Here is a 15,839-nt window from a genome sequence, read left to right on the forward strand (position 1 = left end):
ATTGGAGGATCATCTTAAATTCATTCCCCCTCAACTACTGCGGGTGGGGGAGGGGGAAACAGACAGTAGGGGAGGCAACAGGAGGACATGTGGTAGGGCAGGCTGATGGGCAGTAGTGGGGCAGGTAGTGAGGGGCAGGCAGTCAGAGGCAGGCACCTATCCCCCCACACACTTACCTCCCCCCCTTGTGCCTGCCCCAATGCCACCTCCACAGCCTTATATTGCCCCAATTTCCCCTTCCACTGTCTCTCCCTCCCTCTCTGTGCTGCTTCTACCACCCGCAGCCTCAGGTCCCTGCCCCCCTTCTTCCCATCTTCACCCTCCCCAAAGTCTCTCCCACCACTGCCTGACACTCAACCCCCTGCACCCCTTACCTTTGCTCTGCACCACTGCTAGGTGCTGGGCTGGAACCATACTCCATGCACCAGGCTGGAGCAGGGACAGAGCCTGCTGGTGCAAAGCAAAGGTAAGCAGGAGTGAGGCCAACAGGGGGGCAGAGAGAGAGAAGCAGTGTTGGTTGTGGGGAGACTGGGGGTGTGGGGGAAGAGTAGCAGAGCATGCAGAAGTACTGGGAGGAACAAGGGGAAAGTGGCAGCTGTGGCTCTGGCTCCAGCTTCAGTTCCAGCCTCAATCCCAATCCCAATCCTAACCCCAACCCCAACCCCAGGTTGGGGCCAGAGTCACAGCAGCTGCCCACCTGCCTGCTTCTCCCCTGACCTGGCCTTGTGCTCAACTATAAAGCAAGGCCCCCACCATGTTAAAAAGGGGCACGGGGAGGAATCTCATCTTCTAACTGAGAAAGTACAGGGTTATTTTCTAATTCTTTTACTTCTGAAATTTTGACTTCCAGTGTGAATTCTATACAACAGTATAAGGGAGGTAAACGGACACGAGGGCATTATGTTAGGATCTGGACTAAGACACATTCCACATAAGCACATGACAAAAGAATGCATAGTAAATTGTGAAAGTAATGTCTTGCAGCAGTTCAGTTCTGTGGGTAATCCTGGCCTTGTGGCAGTCACAAGGGGAAAAGACAAGAGACACTTGGTACATTGTTATGCGACTGTAATGTCACCCTGTTCAGCATGCACAAATGCATCTGTTATTCCCAAACAGACAGTTTCATTTGAACCTTATCCCTAGCTACAAAAGAACATTTTACCTCAACCGTGAGCTTAGTGTGTGCTGAAACTGGACACAGTTTTAGAGGCATTTCACGTTCTGTGAGACTACACTCCTTATATTAGTGTAAGGGAAAGTTAAAAAAAAAAAAAAAAAAAAGCATCTGGGGTTTCTAGGTTTTCCTATGTAATAACCAATTATCCCAGGATGGCAGTGTAAGTTGCCAAAAGTTGGGGCAAAAAGCTACACCACAGTAAATGAAGTGACAATAAAGTGGCAACGTATGGTTTTCATTTGGCTGTGGGTGATGCTAGGGATCCGGGTTTTTTGTTAAAAAAATCCAGAATTCTCTGATTAAACCCCGCCCAAAATTGCATCTTTCCATGATTAAAATGAAACACCACTATATATACAGTTATGAGTTGAACACAATGTTTTATTAATATATTTACAATTTTAAAGCAATTTGGAAGCCTACCAGTACAGGCAGTTCTCGACTTACAACATTTCAAGTTACAATGTTTCACGCTAGCAATGTTTATAAATTGACACCCTGTTTCAAATTTATGACGTCAGTTTCGACTTTACAGTGCTTCATCCGATGCGACACCACGCCAGCAAACAAGTTCACTGTGTCGCTCATCTCCCTGGAGAACTTCTGTCCAAACTGCCTTGGACACTTTCTTTAAGAAAGCAGAGAAGACTCCAGAAAATCCTGCAGCCAAGACTCCTGAGAAGACTCCAGCCAAGAGCCCTTCAAAAAGTCCAGTGAAATCACCTCAAAGAAGTCCGTCCAAATCAATATGATTGCTACTTACAATATAAATACATTATTGCAGCTATATTACTCATCTTTAATTGATCAAGTACAAAATTCTGGGGTATTTTTGGTAAAAATAGGGTATCGGGCCTTGGTTCAGGAACCAATCCCCCATTTATAATATTGTTTCTTATGAGAAAATTGGTTCTGAGTTGCAATGTTTCAACTTACGACACGGTTTTTAGGAACCAATTGTGTCATAAGTCTGAGAACTGCCTGTCCCTCAATCATTATAATAAATTAAATTCTAAATACCTATACATTTGGCATTTGATTTTGGGTTTTTTTTATCATGGAAAATCAGAGCTTCCCCTTCTCCCTTTGCTCACCAGGGCATGGGACTAGCTGCAGCTGTCCCCCAGCTGTTTTGTAGCACTGAGCAGCCCTGATACGCTGGTCCCCCCCCACCCATGATGTTGCCCCTCACTCCTAAGCCACAGGCCCCACAGGCCTGCAAGTACCTCTCACTCCCAACCCAGAGCTCCCTGCCCCCCACCTGGTGCCTCTTACCTCCAACACCACAACCCCCAGCCCCGCTGGTGCCCCTCACTCCTAACATACAGCCCTCTGCCCCCACTTCCCCAGCCATGTCCAAGGGGACTCCCAGCTGCCCCCTGCCCTGCCCAGTATGAACTCACAGGATGGTGGTCTGCAGACACATGGTGGGGACAGCCTCCAGCACGAGGCTGCAGAAGGACAGGCAGCTCCCTGGGGCACCACTGGCTGGGGCTGTGGCTAGGGCACAGCAGGGAGGACCAGCGCCATGCTCCACAGTAGCATCATGAAGCCGAACATGGCTCTGGCATGGGCCATACTGCAGGCAGAAGGAGGAGGGCAAGGGCGAGGGCTCCAGGCAGTTTCTGCCTTGTCCAGGCCAGAGCACAGCAGCTCCAGCTCATGCACGTGGTGGTGAAGCAAGTCCAGCCCTGGCATAGGCTGGAAGGACAAGGAAAAAGGGACGCCTGTGGCACCCCCAGTCCTGGGCTTCGGCTCCTGTGCTGCACCAGGTAGCCTGGCCACAGCCTCACCCTCAAAGCACAGGCACTGGCCCCCAACACCACCAACCTGCCAGACAGCTCCACACTGCCCCAAAGAATGCCCCTGCCCCCTTCACTTGCTGGAGGGACAGGGACCTCTGGGTGGGCCCCACAGGCAACAGCACAGAGCTGGGCTTATCAGTGGCACTGAGTGCTACCTCTGACCCCCTTGCCCTACTGTAGCCCTGGCACCCAGACCCTTTCCCACAGCACTGAGCCCTCCACACACATATACCCCACTCCCCCAAACAGCCTGCCAGACAATCCCCAACCCCTGGCCCTCCAACCTCCCCACCCTGTCCCCCACCAAGACCTATCTGGAGCCAGCTGACAGGGCTGCTCCCATCACCCTGCCTGGCTGTATGCCAGCCATGTAGGTACCTGTGCGCACATGTACGTGGCACCCCCTGCCTCCAATCACCTTCCCTCCACTCCCCCCAGTTCCAAACCTGCAAGGGGAAACCCATGGCTTCCTGCACTTTTCTCCTTTAAAGGGGAAGATCTGTGTTTTTCTCCTTTGAAGGAGAAATCTGTGTTTTTTCCCTTTAAGAGAGAGAACCCATTTTTTCTCCTTTAAAGGGGGAAAACCCATGGTTTCTTCCTTTAAAGGGGAAAATCTTCATTTTTCTGTGGGAAACAGAAAACCTAGATCCCTGGTAATGAAACAAATTTGAAGTGGGTGACAGGGTAAAGGGACCTGACCCCTGGAAACAGCATGCTACTCAAATAAATCATGAAACCTGGTGGGCACTTACTAGTTAACCTGTTTCTACTTCATAAATTTAGAAAACTGGCTGTGTTAGCAAAGTGGAAAGAAAAAAAAAAGGCTTGGTTTGGGAGTGGAAGCACGCACATCTGTATTCTATCAGTAGAGACAGCTCGCTTTAGCTTGGAATTAGAGAATCCATCTTGTAAAACAGAGTGGTGAGAATCAAATTTTAATTAACATACAGATACTTGCTCTGTACACAGTGCACATTATATCTGGATCTGACAATGTCGGCTTGAACTAGGTGAGAGTTCATGCAAGTACTATGATGACTTTTGGCAATCCACCCCAACTCCAAATGCACAATGTTTGACATGCCAGACCTGGGGCTCCCCTGACCAAATACCATCAATTCTACTGATACATTTAGTGTTCAGTCACTTCTTTGGTGTGAACAAATGTTTAGTACAGATAATACTGTAGCTTTATGTGGTGGATAAAATCAAAGTCAAAATCTGTCAACAATGAGCACAGTGTAGTATCTGAAGTGCCACAGGTTTTCCATACAAAGTGCTTTGAATATAACTATTTACTATAACTCTAGCCTTTAACAGGATTACCATGTTTGCTTTCAAGAGGTATTTTAACCTAAATATCTCCCCACTTACTATATGGTTTAGTCTGCACAGGTCAGAAGAAAACTCTGGACTGCTGTTCTCTTTATATAAAGCCACTGCCATATTTCCCAGAAGGTCACCCCATATAAAACACAGCAAAAGATAAAATGCCTAACTAGTTTCACAAGGGAAAGCGAACTGCTACCATTATATGTAACCCTTTTTTCACAAAGATGTATTGCATTTACTAGCTCTGCTGCACTTATATTAAAGAGTTTCCTCATCATACCTTCTTCAGAATGATGTCAATGTAACCTGCAATTAGCTGAGAGATCTGCTCTCCTTCAGTGGTCTGCACAGAGTAGTAACTTTCTTGATACTCCCCAAAATCCTGATGGACAAAGATAAAATGAACAATTCACTCTGGTGAAGGAAATTAAATGAACCAAAAACTAGTTGCATTTAGATTACCAAAAATTAAAGAGATACAGAAACCTAGTTTTTACTTTCTACTCCTTATAAAGAAACAACCTCAAATACATATGGATCAAAAGTTACACCAAAGCCATAAGAAAACAGAAGCCTTTTCTTCTTATGTCTTATTTCAAGTAATGGCTGTAACTGTAGATAAAACTATTCTGAGACTCTATAGTAAACCATGTGAAAAAAAATCAGGCACAGTGTCCTGGACTTCTTTTACAGCTATACTGATCTGAAAGCCCAGAAAGAACCATGAGATCACCAGATCTGATCTCCTGCATATCACATGCCCTAAAATGTATCAAATATCCTTGCACTGAGTTTAGTAACTTTTGTTTAACTAAACTTTATTTTCCAAAATGTATCTCCTTTGCCACTTCCCTCAGTAGTTTGTTCTAAGGGTTAAATCATCCCACAGTAAAATGATGTACTTTGTGTCTAAGTGGAATTTGGTCTTGGCTTCTGGCCACTGCTTTTTGTTATTCTTTTCACTACTAGATTAAAAGAAGCCCTTTCATATCCATATTTTCCTTCTATGAAGGTGCTTCTGTATTGTGATCATATCACTGCTCAGTCTATTTTTCTCTTTAGTTAAACAGACTGAATTCATTAAGTCTGTCATGGTGTCCGTCATGATATTTTCTCCAGCCCTATTTAACTTCATAATCTGCTTGGGTGTTCAATGGCAAGGTGCCATCAGGATGTTAGATATGTTTAATAATCAAATTTCCATAATTAGCTGACACATCAGAGTTTTGAAGTGAGTCTTGGAGAATAAGGATTATGCTACATACATCATAATGTGCACAGGACAGTAAAAAACCCAGCAGCATTTGCCAATTGCCTCTTTAGGATAAATTGTATTCTATACTTTGCTAAAAACTTAGATCCAATCAATTTAGAGAGTCAGTCCATGTATATTTCCCCATGACAAATGGATCCCTCCTTCCCCAAAACTACGTATAGAAAGAGTACCAGAGTAAAGCTTTTGGGAGAAGCAGCCCAGCGTTTTACAGTTGTCAGTGGCCATTCCTGCAACACTTCCTTAGTCTTCTCATCCACACGCATCACTGAGTCTTTGGTAACACCCAGCAAGCGAGGAACCAACTTGTTTTTACCTTTCATTTTTTCCTATAATAGAAATGTCCAGGGTTATTTTTTCTTCTTCAACCAAAGTGTTTTAGAGGAGGAAGCATGACTGAATGCACTTAGGAAAAGTAAGACTGTGATACACTAAAGATGACAACTAAAACATGCACATCCAGTTTCTCAGGCTATGGCAAGTGCTTGTGTGATTAACTAGCCATGTCTTAACATTAAGAAGTGTTAATAAGTGGCTAAAAAGAAATAAAGCCAGCATTCCTTGTAATAAACGGAAGTACCAATGTGAAGAATGTAGCCACAAATAAAATAGTTTACCTATTTCAGTCTGAAGCAACTTTTAATGGACAAGTCTCAGCTTGTAACCAAAGAGAAGGCAACCAAAAACCTTGTCAGGAAACTTGAAACTTCACTGTATTTAATAACCCGTTTAAACCATATAAAAATATTAGAATGTTCACAGCTGACAAGTACAGTATTTTTGCAGCTGTGGGGGGGGATGGAGGGGAGAGCCCCTAGTTCCAGAATCAGTGGTGACGCGTAGGGGGTGCATGTGCACCTCCTGACAGCAGCATTCCCGGGTGGGAGGGTCAGGCGAGAGTGCTGGCGCTCCTGCCCCAAGCCCGCTGTCCAGGGAGTACGCCGGAGAAGCCGTCTCCCTGCAGCTGATCCTGCTGACCCAAAAGCACCAGCGGTGCACCGCCACCAGCTGCAGGTCAGTGGGATTGGCCGCAGGGACCCCCTGCCCCTGGGCTGCAGGATCACCCATGGGGCCCCCCCCAGTCACTGACTGTCCGCTTGGGGGGCAAGTGCTCCCCCCTCCCCAACTCAGGAGGAACCAGTTGCCCATGTCCAGAACGTGATGTCCCCTGGCTCAAGAAGGGGGGCAGGCGGTTCTGCTCCAGCAGGATCCAGCCCTCACCTGTTGTTGCTGGCTGAACTGAACTGCCTTAGCTGGCTGGGCAGGCACTGCTGGCTGTATATTGAGCTCAAATGGATAACAGGTAGTTTGGCTCCCACAGAATTGAGGGAAATACTGTTCCCTGTATTTCCTCATTTAAGACATTCCGATTTCTAGTACCTAATTTTGGGGGTGAACATGTGTGTCATATGTAAATAAACTGGTACTTTGTATTCAGTGTCAATATTTGCCGTATTTTCACATTACTACTACATGTTTAACTTTTTAAAGGATCCCAGGCCCCTTGCCTAATTGGGAACATAGAATATATTAAGCCAGCAAGGATCTCCTAAGTATGGAGGCATTCTGGCATAGCTGCACTTTACACTTACATAATAAAACTAACCCTGTATAATTCCATGTGAAACAAGCTGTGCATGTAAATACAAAGTTTTGCCAATCTAACTGCATCTACGCTAGGGTCCTCTGACAGCACAACCAGATTGGTAGGGATCCCACTCCTGCCCTCTGCCAACAAAAATCCACAGAACAGAAATTAGACAGTGCAGTCAATCCCCCACAGGAGCACAACTGAACATATGCAAGTCAGTGGCTTCTACTATATGACCCACACTGGCAGTGACTTCTAGATAATGAGCCTAGTTCTTCACTGGCCCTGGCCTTGTGTATAAGTGACAAACACTATCACTATTTGGTAACAGTTTACAAACATTCTGCACCAATTCAATGACTACACAGAGGCCTGAACAAGGGAGAATTATGTCCTGTAACTGCTGCTTGACTTTTAAATGAAATCTCCCTTCCAGGTGGTCCATCTTTATCATACTTTGCTTCTTAAACAGACAAAACACTTAGCATAACTTGGTGGAAAGTGTGAGCCAATATATTTCATATTAGATTACCAGTCATGTTTTATCATAGCTTTTGCCAAGGTCTTGACAATCTGTCTTGACCCCTAACTTGCTACGACCTGAAGAGATTAACCTGCAACTAACCGTCATGTGCAATTCAGCACAGTGCTCTTCTTTCAAAATAAAAGCATTTTAGGCTGTAGGTCTTCACAGGTTATTTGCAACTACCATGGTGGTAAATATATTTTGGAAATTAGCTTTTCAATTAAAAATTACCATTGGAAAAACCTCACAACAGGGCAATGGCAAACTTCCATCAGGAAGACTGAAGCATGTGAGGCAATATATACTGTATGCTAGCCTTCACTACTCATTCTCCAAAGAATTTCTGAATAGTATTTTACAATGAAAAAAAAGGATTTAGTAAGGATGAAGGATCCTGAGCTTTATATATAAAGCAAGATTCACCACAATTATCATATATCACGGCTCTAAAAGATATCATAGAATCAAAGAAGTTGGGTGGGAAGGGACCTTGTAGATCTTCAAGTCCGACCCCCTGCCTGAGCAGGAGAAAAACTGGGCTCAGATGACTCCCGCCAGGTAGGAGCCAGCACCACTTCCCTTGGAAGTTGGGTCCAGATCCTAGCTGCCCTAACTGTGAAGTAGTTCTTACGGATGTCTAATTTAAACCTACTCTCCAACAACTTGTGGCCGTTATTCCTTGTTATGCGGGGGGGGAGGCGCTCGGGGAAATAAGGTCTCTCCCAAACCCTTCTCATCCCCCCTAGTGAGTTTATAGACGGTCACCAGGTCCCCACTCAGCCTTCTGTTGTGGAGGCTGAACAGGTTCAGGTCCTGCAGTCTCTCATTGTAGGGTCTGCCCTGTTGTCCCCTGACCCTCTGGACCCTCTCAATGTTGTCCACATCCCACCTGTGGATGCACAACAAGGTCCAGTTAGCCCTGCCAACCATGACCTCACATTGTCGGCCCATGTTCATCTTGGAGTCAATAATGACTCCAAGATCCCTTTCTGCCTTTGTGCTCTCAAGAAGGGAGTTTCCCATCTTATAAGTGTGCTGCTGGTTACTACTGCCCAAATGCAGCACCCTGCACTTGTCAGTATTGAAGCGCATCATGTTTTTGTTAGCCCACCCCTGTAACCTATCCGGGTCTTGCTGCAGTCTTTCCCTCCCTACTAGCGTGCTCACCTCACCCCAAATTTTGGTATCATCAGCAAATTTAAACAGGTTGTTTTTCACCCCGTCGTCCAAATCACTGATAAAGAAATTGAACAGCGTGGGCCCAAGGACTGAGCCCTGGGGGACTCCACTGCCCACTTCCCCCCAGGTCGAATATGACCCATCCACCACCACCCTCTGAGTACGACCCTTCAGCCAATCTGCAGTCCATCTGACTGCAATCCATCAATGCCACAGTTGCCTAGTATTTTTTAATGAGGATGGGGTGGGAGACAGTGTCAAAGGCCTTGCTGAAGCCCAGAAAGACTACATCCACCACAACACCTGCATCCAAGGCTTTTGTGACCTTATCATAAAAGGCAGTCAGGTTGGTCTGACATGACCTGCCCCTAATGAAACCATGCTGGTTGCCCTTAAGCATCATCCCTAAGGCCGGCCCATCACAGATGTGCTCCATGATGATCTTCTCAAAGAGTTTCCCTAGGATTGAGGTAAGACTGACGGGCCTATAGTTGCCCAGGTCCTCCCTCTCCTCTTTTTTAAAGATGGGGACCACACTGGCTATCTTCCAATCATCTGGCACCTGGGCCGAGCATCACGAGCGCTCATAAAGCCATGCCAAGGGCCCTGCAATAACCCCTGCTAGCTCCCTCAACACCCTGGGGTGGAGGGCATCTGGACCCGCTGGTTTGAACATGTCCAGCCCCTCCAGAAGCTCTCTAACCCGGTCCTCCCCAACCTGGGGTCTGGAGCAATTCCCCTTGAGTCCATCTTGCATCACGGTGGGGAAGTCCCGGTCCCTGCACAAGAAAACGGAGGTGAAGAATTGGTTAAAGAGGTCTGCTTTCTGCTCTGGAGCAACCACCAGATTGCCCAGAGTATCTTGCAGGGGCCCCACATTTCCTGGTGCTTTCTTCATCTTCCTTATAAATTTGAAAAAGGACTTTTTATTATCTTTGATCTTGGATGCTAGTCCTAGCTCTATGTCCGCCTTAGCTTTCCTGACAGCCCCCCTACAGGCCCGAGTAGAGGAGGTATACTACTCTTTGGTGACAGCACCCCCCTTCCACCAGGTGTATGACGCCTTTTTGGCAATCAGGCATTCCCAGATGCCCTTGATATGCTTTTGTATCCATTAGCACAACTTGACCTATGCAAATATTGAGCGGGTTTATCTAGGCTGTGAGAGCTGCTGTCTCTCAGTGATTTGAGCATTCTGCCTCCAAAACTTACGAAACAAGGACCCAAAGCTATCCATTTATTGTGGAAAAACCAGTCATAAAATGTAAATTAGACCACACCTTTTATTTCTCTAAATGTATTTTGTTATAGACTACAATGTATTTTGTTACAGACTACAAAGAATCAATTCTTATTTACCTACTAGGACAAATATTAAGTCTTTGCCAAAGAGACCAATAACTTCCTCTGAAATTCTATGACAAATGTCCTGAGGCTGCAGACAGATGTAAGACTCACACCAATGCCAAAAAATACCCATATAAGCTAATACTATGCCTCCATGATTCTGCAGCTCCAACTTCAGCTCTGCTTCATTCAGGGTCAAAATTAAGTAATTTTTCTAATTTGTATCAGTATAGGATTACGAAGTGGATAACAATTGCTGCTTGCTTCTGAACAGCAGCTCCTCCTCTTCTAAAAGCAGCTAAAACATACATTTGCCCTTAGATCCATAGATTGTGGAGTTGGAAGGGACCACAATGGATCATCATGTCTGACCTGCCCCTGGCAGGAAAGACGACCGAAGTGAGATGACCCCAGCCAGGTGACTATCAAGCCTTCTCTTGAAAACCTCCAAGTTAGGTAATAGCACCACCTCTCTTGGAAGCCCATTCCAGACTCTGGCCACCCTTACTGTAAAAAAATTCTTCCTAATGTGTAACCTAAATCTACTCTCCACTAGTTTGCACCCATTATTTTTAGTTACTCCCTGGGGTGCTTTGGTAAATAGCGCATCACCAATTCCCTGTTGTCCTCCCTTGATAAACTTATAGGTGGCTACAAGGTTTTCTTTCAGACGTCTCTTGTGAAGGCTGAAGAGATCCAGATCTCTCAACCTCCCCTCGTAGGGTCTTTCACGGAGGCCACTAATCATGCAAGCGGCTCTCCTCTGAACCTTTTCCAGATCCTCCATGTCCCTCTTGAAGAGCAGCACCCAAAACTGGACACAGTACTCCAACTGCAGCCTGACAAATGGGGCATCACCTCCCTTGATCTGTTAGTCATGCATCTGGTAATACATAACAAGGTGCGATTGGTTTTGTTGATGGTCTCATTATACTGCCAGCTCATGTGCATCTTGGAGTCAACATGGCTCCAAGATCCCTCTCAGCCACTGAGCTGCTGAGGGGGTCATCCCCCAACCTATAGGTGTGCTGGGGATTCCTCCTCTCTAGGTGGAGTACCTTACATTTATCTCTGTTGAACTGCATCCTATTTTGCTCTGCCCATTGATCTAACCTGTCCAGGTCAGCCTGTATCTGCTCCTTGCCCTCCGGGTTGCTAAATGTGCCCCATAACTTGGTATCATCTGCGAACTTGGAGAGGGTGCTCTCCACACCCTCATCCAAATCGCTGATGAAGATATTAAATAACACCGGTCCAAGGACCAAACCCTGACAGACAGCACTGCCCACCTCCTACCAGGCCGAGAACGATCTGTCCACCACTACTCTCTGGGTGCGTTCTCTGAGCCAGTTGGCCACCCACGTGACTGTGTAGGTGTCCACTCCACAGCCTGCTAACTTTCCTATGAGAATAGGATGCAAAACTGTGTCAAAGGCCTTCCTAAAATCCTGGGTAGATGACATCAGCCTCAGGTCCTGTGTCAAGGCAGTATGTGACCTGGTCATAAAAGGCTATAAGGTTTGTCAGGCAGGATTTGCCTGTGACAAACCTGTGTTGGCTCCCTTTCAGCATCATTTCTCCTGTTGGGCCTTCACAAATGTGCTCTTTGATGATTTTTGCCAGTATTTTCCCAGGGAAAGGGGTAAGACTGACTGGCCTAAAGTTACCCAACTCATCCCTTCTCCCCTTCTTAAAAATGGGCACCACGTTGGCCCTTTTCCAGCCCTCAGGGACCTGGCTGGAGCACCATGAGAGCTCAGACAGCCGCGCTAGCCGCTCAGCAATGACATTGGCCAATTCCTTCAGCACCTGTGGATGGTGGTCAGCTGACTTGTACCCATTCAGTCCTTCTAAGTGCTCCTTAACTAAGTCAGCACTAACCTTTGGTGGTCTGGTGCCTTCTGGACATTTCTCTATGCTCAAGGTGAGGGGATTGTCTTGGTCAGTACTTAGGAATACTGAAGCAAAGAACTCACTGAAGAACTCTGCCTTTTTCCCTGCGTCAACCACCAACTGTCCTGATTTGTCCTGCAGGGGCCCTATGCTACTCTGTGCTTTCCTTTTGCTCGCTATGTATCTGTAGAAGGACTTTTTATTGTCCTTAATTGTTGTAGCCAGCCTAAGCTCCAATCCTGCCTTGGCCTGCCTGATTCCCTGCAATAGCTCACCAGGGAGGTGTATGCTTCCTTGGTGGCTGCCCCCTGCTTCCACTGCCTATAAATCTCTTTCCTGGAGTTCCTGGAGTCTTTCCTGGAGTTCCCTGTTCAGCCAAGGGGGATTTTTATCCCCTTATCCCCTTTCTTGTGTAAGGGGATAGACTCCTTTTGTGCCCTGGGGATCCTCCAACCCTCCTGGACACCCATTTGCTTGATGCTCTTGAGTTCTGCCACCTCTCTAACTAGCCTTCTAAGTTTACTAAAGTTGGCCCTTCTTAAGTCTAACACTTTAACCTCACTGGATATTTTTCCCACCTTTCGTTGGATAGTGAACTCTACCAAGTGATGGTCACTAGCTCCTAGGTTACCGTGAACTCACAGGTTCCCCACAAGATCATCCCCTGTTGCTAAGACCAGGTCTAGCAAGCTGCTACCCCTGGTGGGACTGGACATCACCTGGTTTAGGTGAAGGTCCTGCATACAGTGTAAGAACCTCCATGAGCGGCTTGGCTGTCTGTTCCTCCCAGGAGATGTCCGGGTAATTGAGATACGCCATGGCCTCCCTCATCTATATGGCACCTGAGAGCTGCCTAGAGAATACCTCGTCTAGCTTGTCATCCTGGTGAGGAGGTCTGTAGTAGAACTCCACTACCAAGTCCTTTTCCCCAGGCCCCCCTGGATCCTGACCCACAGTGCCTCGGTATTCCCCTCCTCTACCCCTGTCTTGCTGATGGAAGATGCTCCTTAACATAGAGAGCTACAGTCCTGCCTTTTTCCGCCCCCACTGTCATGCCTACACCTGTACCCCTTACCCAGGAATGATTAAGTTACTATTTGCTTTAAACTACAAGAAAGATAGTGAAGTAATTCATGTGAACAGAAGAATAAGTATTTCTATCTTCAACCAAACAGTCTACTAGTCATTTTTGACAACGCTATGACTAAGTTCTAAGTATGACTGTTTGCTAAATGTGCACACCTATAAAATTTTAATATTTTAGCTATTGAAAATTGAACACAATTTTCATTATAGCCCTTAATACAAGGTATCAGCTGATGAACCCAGCTTGAAACCTTCACTTGCTTTCTAAACAAACTCAAACCATTTTGTCTTTTAACATTTTTGTCCAAATTAGGTTTCAGCACTTGGGATCTCAGAGAAGCATTTAGTGCTGTTTTCATTAATCACAAGATTGGTAGCCAAGTAAATTTTCAAGCAAATTCTTAATTCACTTGAAAATAATTTAATGAACTTTGTGCAATGAAGCACTGAGGTTTTGCAAGAAAAGAAAAATATTACTTTAACAAAATGGAGAGAGAACATTAAATAGTTAAGTTGCAAGTATTCTTGTGGAGCTAGCAAACGTAAAACATATTATTTTCAGTTGATATAATTAACACTGGCTTACAAAGTCAGAAAAAAAACACCCTCAAACACTGAGTAAGGTTGAGAAAGTTCAACAACCTGTTGCCTGAAAGAAACTTTTCCAGCTGAACAGATTGGGAAGCTGAGATTTTATTCTAAAAAGCAATACACAGTTGATTTTTCCTCAAAACTTTAGATATAACAAGATTTTACTTACTGACTTCCTACTTTGTATATTCCCCTCCCATTGGCTTCAGTGGAATTTATGGGTGGCTCAGTATTTCAGAAAAAAGTAAGACCACTTGATATTTAAAAACCAAAAATAGGTTTGGGATCCTCATTTTGATAGTCCAAACAGAACTGCAGTTCCATTCCCTTACTGCCTCATTTCAAGGAGGCTAAGCATTTCATCAACAGAAAAGCAATTCTACGACTGTAAAGTCACAACTTGGTTTCATTTTCTTTGTGATTTACACACCATCCACAAGGTGATGGCTTATTGTAAGAGTACATTGTAAAGTTTACAATGAATTGTTATGGAGAAATAACCATACAACCGAGAACATGATTTTTATAAGTTGCAAAGAATTCAGCGTGCACATTCAAATAGTCTGTTAACTCCTAAGTAGGGAAAACAACAGGCTTTCACCTTTTGTAAATGTTTCATAGAGAAGATAGCCTGATAATTTTAGAAAGTAGACTGAATAAAATGGGAGTGAATAAGGATGATTTTGCTGTTGTCTTCACAGAACTGAGAACACCTGAGCACAGCTTATGGTGGTTTTAATGCAATTTCAATGGAGAAACTTGCTTTTTGACCTTTGATATTTAAACCTTGCTTTAAAAAGCTGTTCCAGGGCAGTGAACAATCAAGCATACCTATTGTCAGCAAAGTCCAACTTACCTTAACAAGAAAAAAGGACACTCCATATGTCCTTAGGGACCGTGCAAGCTTCACATACTTCACCTTAGCTTCTATTTCTGTCATTTCTCCACAGTTCTTGTGTTCCTATAAAAAGAGTTTAATTTTACTCAGTGTCACTTAAAGTTGATAGAAATAATACTTATTGCATATAGAGAAAGGGATTGAATTTAAGATATGCCATCTTTTATCTGTTATGAGCTGCCTGTTTTTCTAGGGAGCTAATTAACTATTTAAAACATCACCATTCAGAAATGCTAACAGGGCTGGGTATTCAGATTTTCTGATGTAAGGAATTACACAACAACCTGCCCAAAGGGAAATTTTCTGCCTAACCATCATCAGTTCAGCTTATGTCTCAAATAATGGAGATTTAAAAATACTTCCAAATACTATTTATAATTCCATTCTGGATATTTCTACAGCTTCTACAAATGGTCAATCATTTAAAAAAAAAACCTATCATAATCTTAGCATCATGTACCCTGTGAAATCCATTGCCACATTATAATTATGCAGTTTTAAAATTTGGTACGTGTCATTTATGTTGAAGGCCTTCACGTACTTGACTTATGAGAACAGAGTAGTATAGAAGCTCAGGTCTCCTTCCCCTGTCTTACCAACATCTAACCCCATTATCACTTTCTTTATAGAGAAACAGCTCTCATCTTTTCACACCAGAGGATTTTCTCTATGTCCCTAATCATTTTGATGCCTACCTTGAACCCCTTCATACTTCCAATGTGGTTTTTGAGAAAATTCAATCAAACATTAATATTCTAGGTAAATTCATGCACAGAATCACACACTTCATTTGCAACTATTTAGTTCTTTTAACATCCTTTTGCAAAATAAGGTTAACTGGCTCACTTTATCCAGTAGTCAGTTGATGTGTTCAAAGACTAAGGCAGGGAAAGATAGGATTTTCCTATACAGAAAGCCAGGCTAATTTACCCTTTTATGACCCCACTGGGTCATTTTAGAATTCTGTTTTTATTGATCATTTAAACCAGTTTACCCAGTACTTAAGTAAGGCTTAGCACTGTTTACTACTAACCGATACTTTCACCAATACTCACCTTTAGCTCCTTGCTTCATCCTCCAGCTTCTCACCCAACCATTCTATCTCATCACCCTGACTCCACCTCACAGTCCATCTCTT

General features: G+C 44.6%; 1 protein-coding gene across 13 annotated transcripts in view; it reads right to left on the bottom strand.

Moving 5' to 3' along the window:
* Positions 1 to 15,839, bottom strand: part of TLN2 (talin 2) — a 383,956-nt gene that overhangs the window by 159,769 nt on the left and 208,348 nt on the right. For all 13 annotated transcript variants that reach the window (XM_090029605.1, XM_090029610.1, XM_090029613.1 and 10 more), the window contains 3 exons: positions 14,660 to 14,764; positions 5,764 to 5,919; positions 4,598 to 4,699 (listed from right to left, as the gene is read on the bottom strand). In XM_090029605.1, coding sequence (XP_089885731.1) covers positions 4,598 to 4,699; positions 5,764 to 5,919; positions 14,660 to 14,764 — 363 coding nt within the window. The remainder of the gene's footprint in view (positions 1 to 4,597; positions 4,700 to 5,763; positions 5,920 to 14,659; positions 14,765 to 15,839) is intronic.

This window comes from Crocodylus siamensis, chromosome 15 (assembly GCF_052110815.1).
Source record: "Crocodylus siamensis isolate JL-2025a chromosome 15, ASM5211081v1, whole genome shotgun sequence".
NCBI classification, from domain to species: domain Eukaryota; kingdom Metazoa; phylum Chordata; order Crocodylia; family Crocodylidae; genus Crocodylus; species Crocodylus siamensis.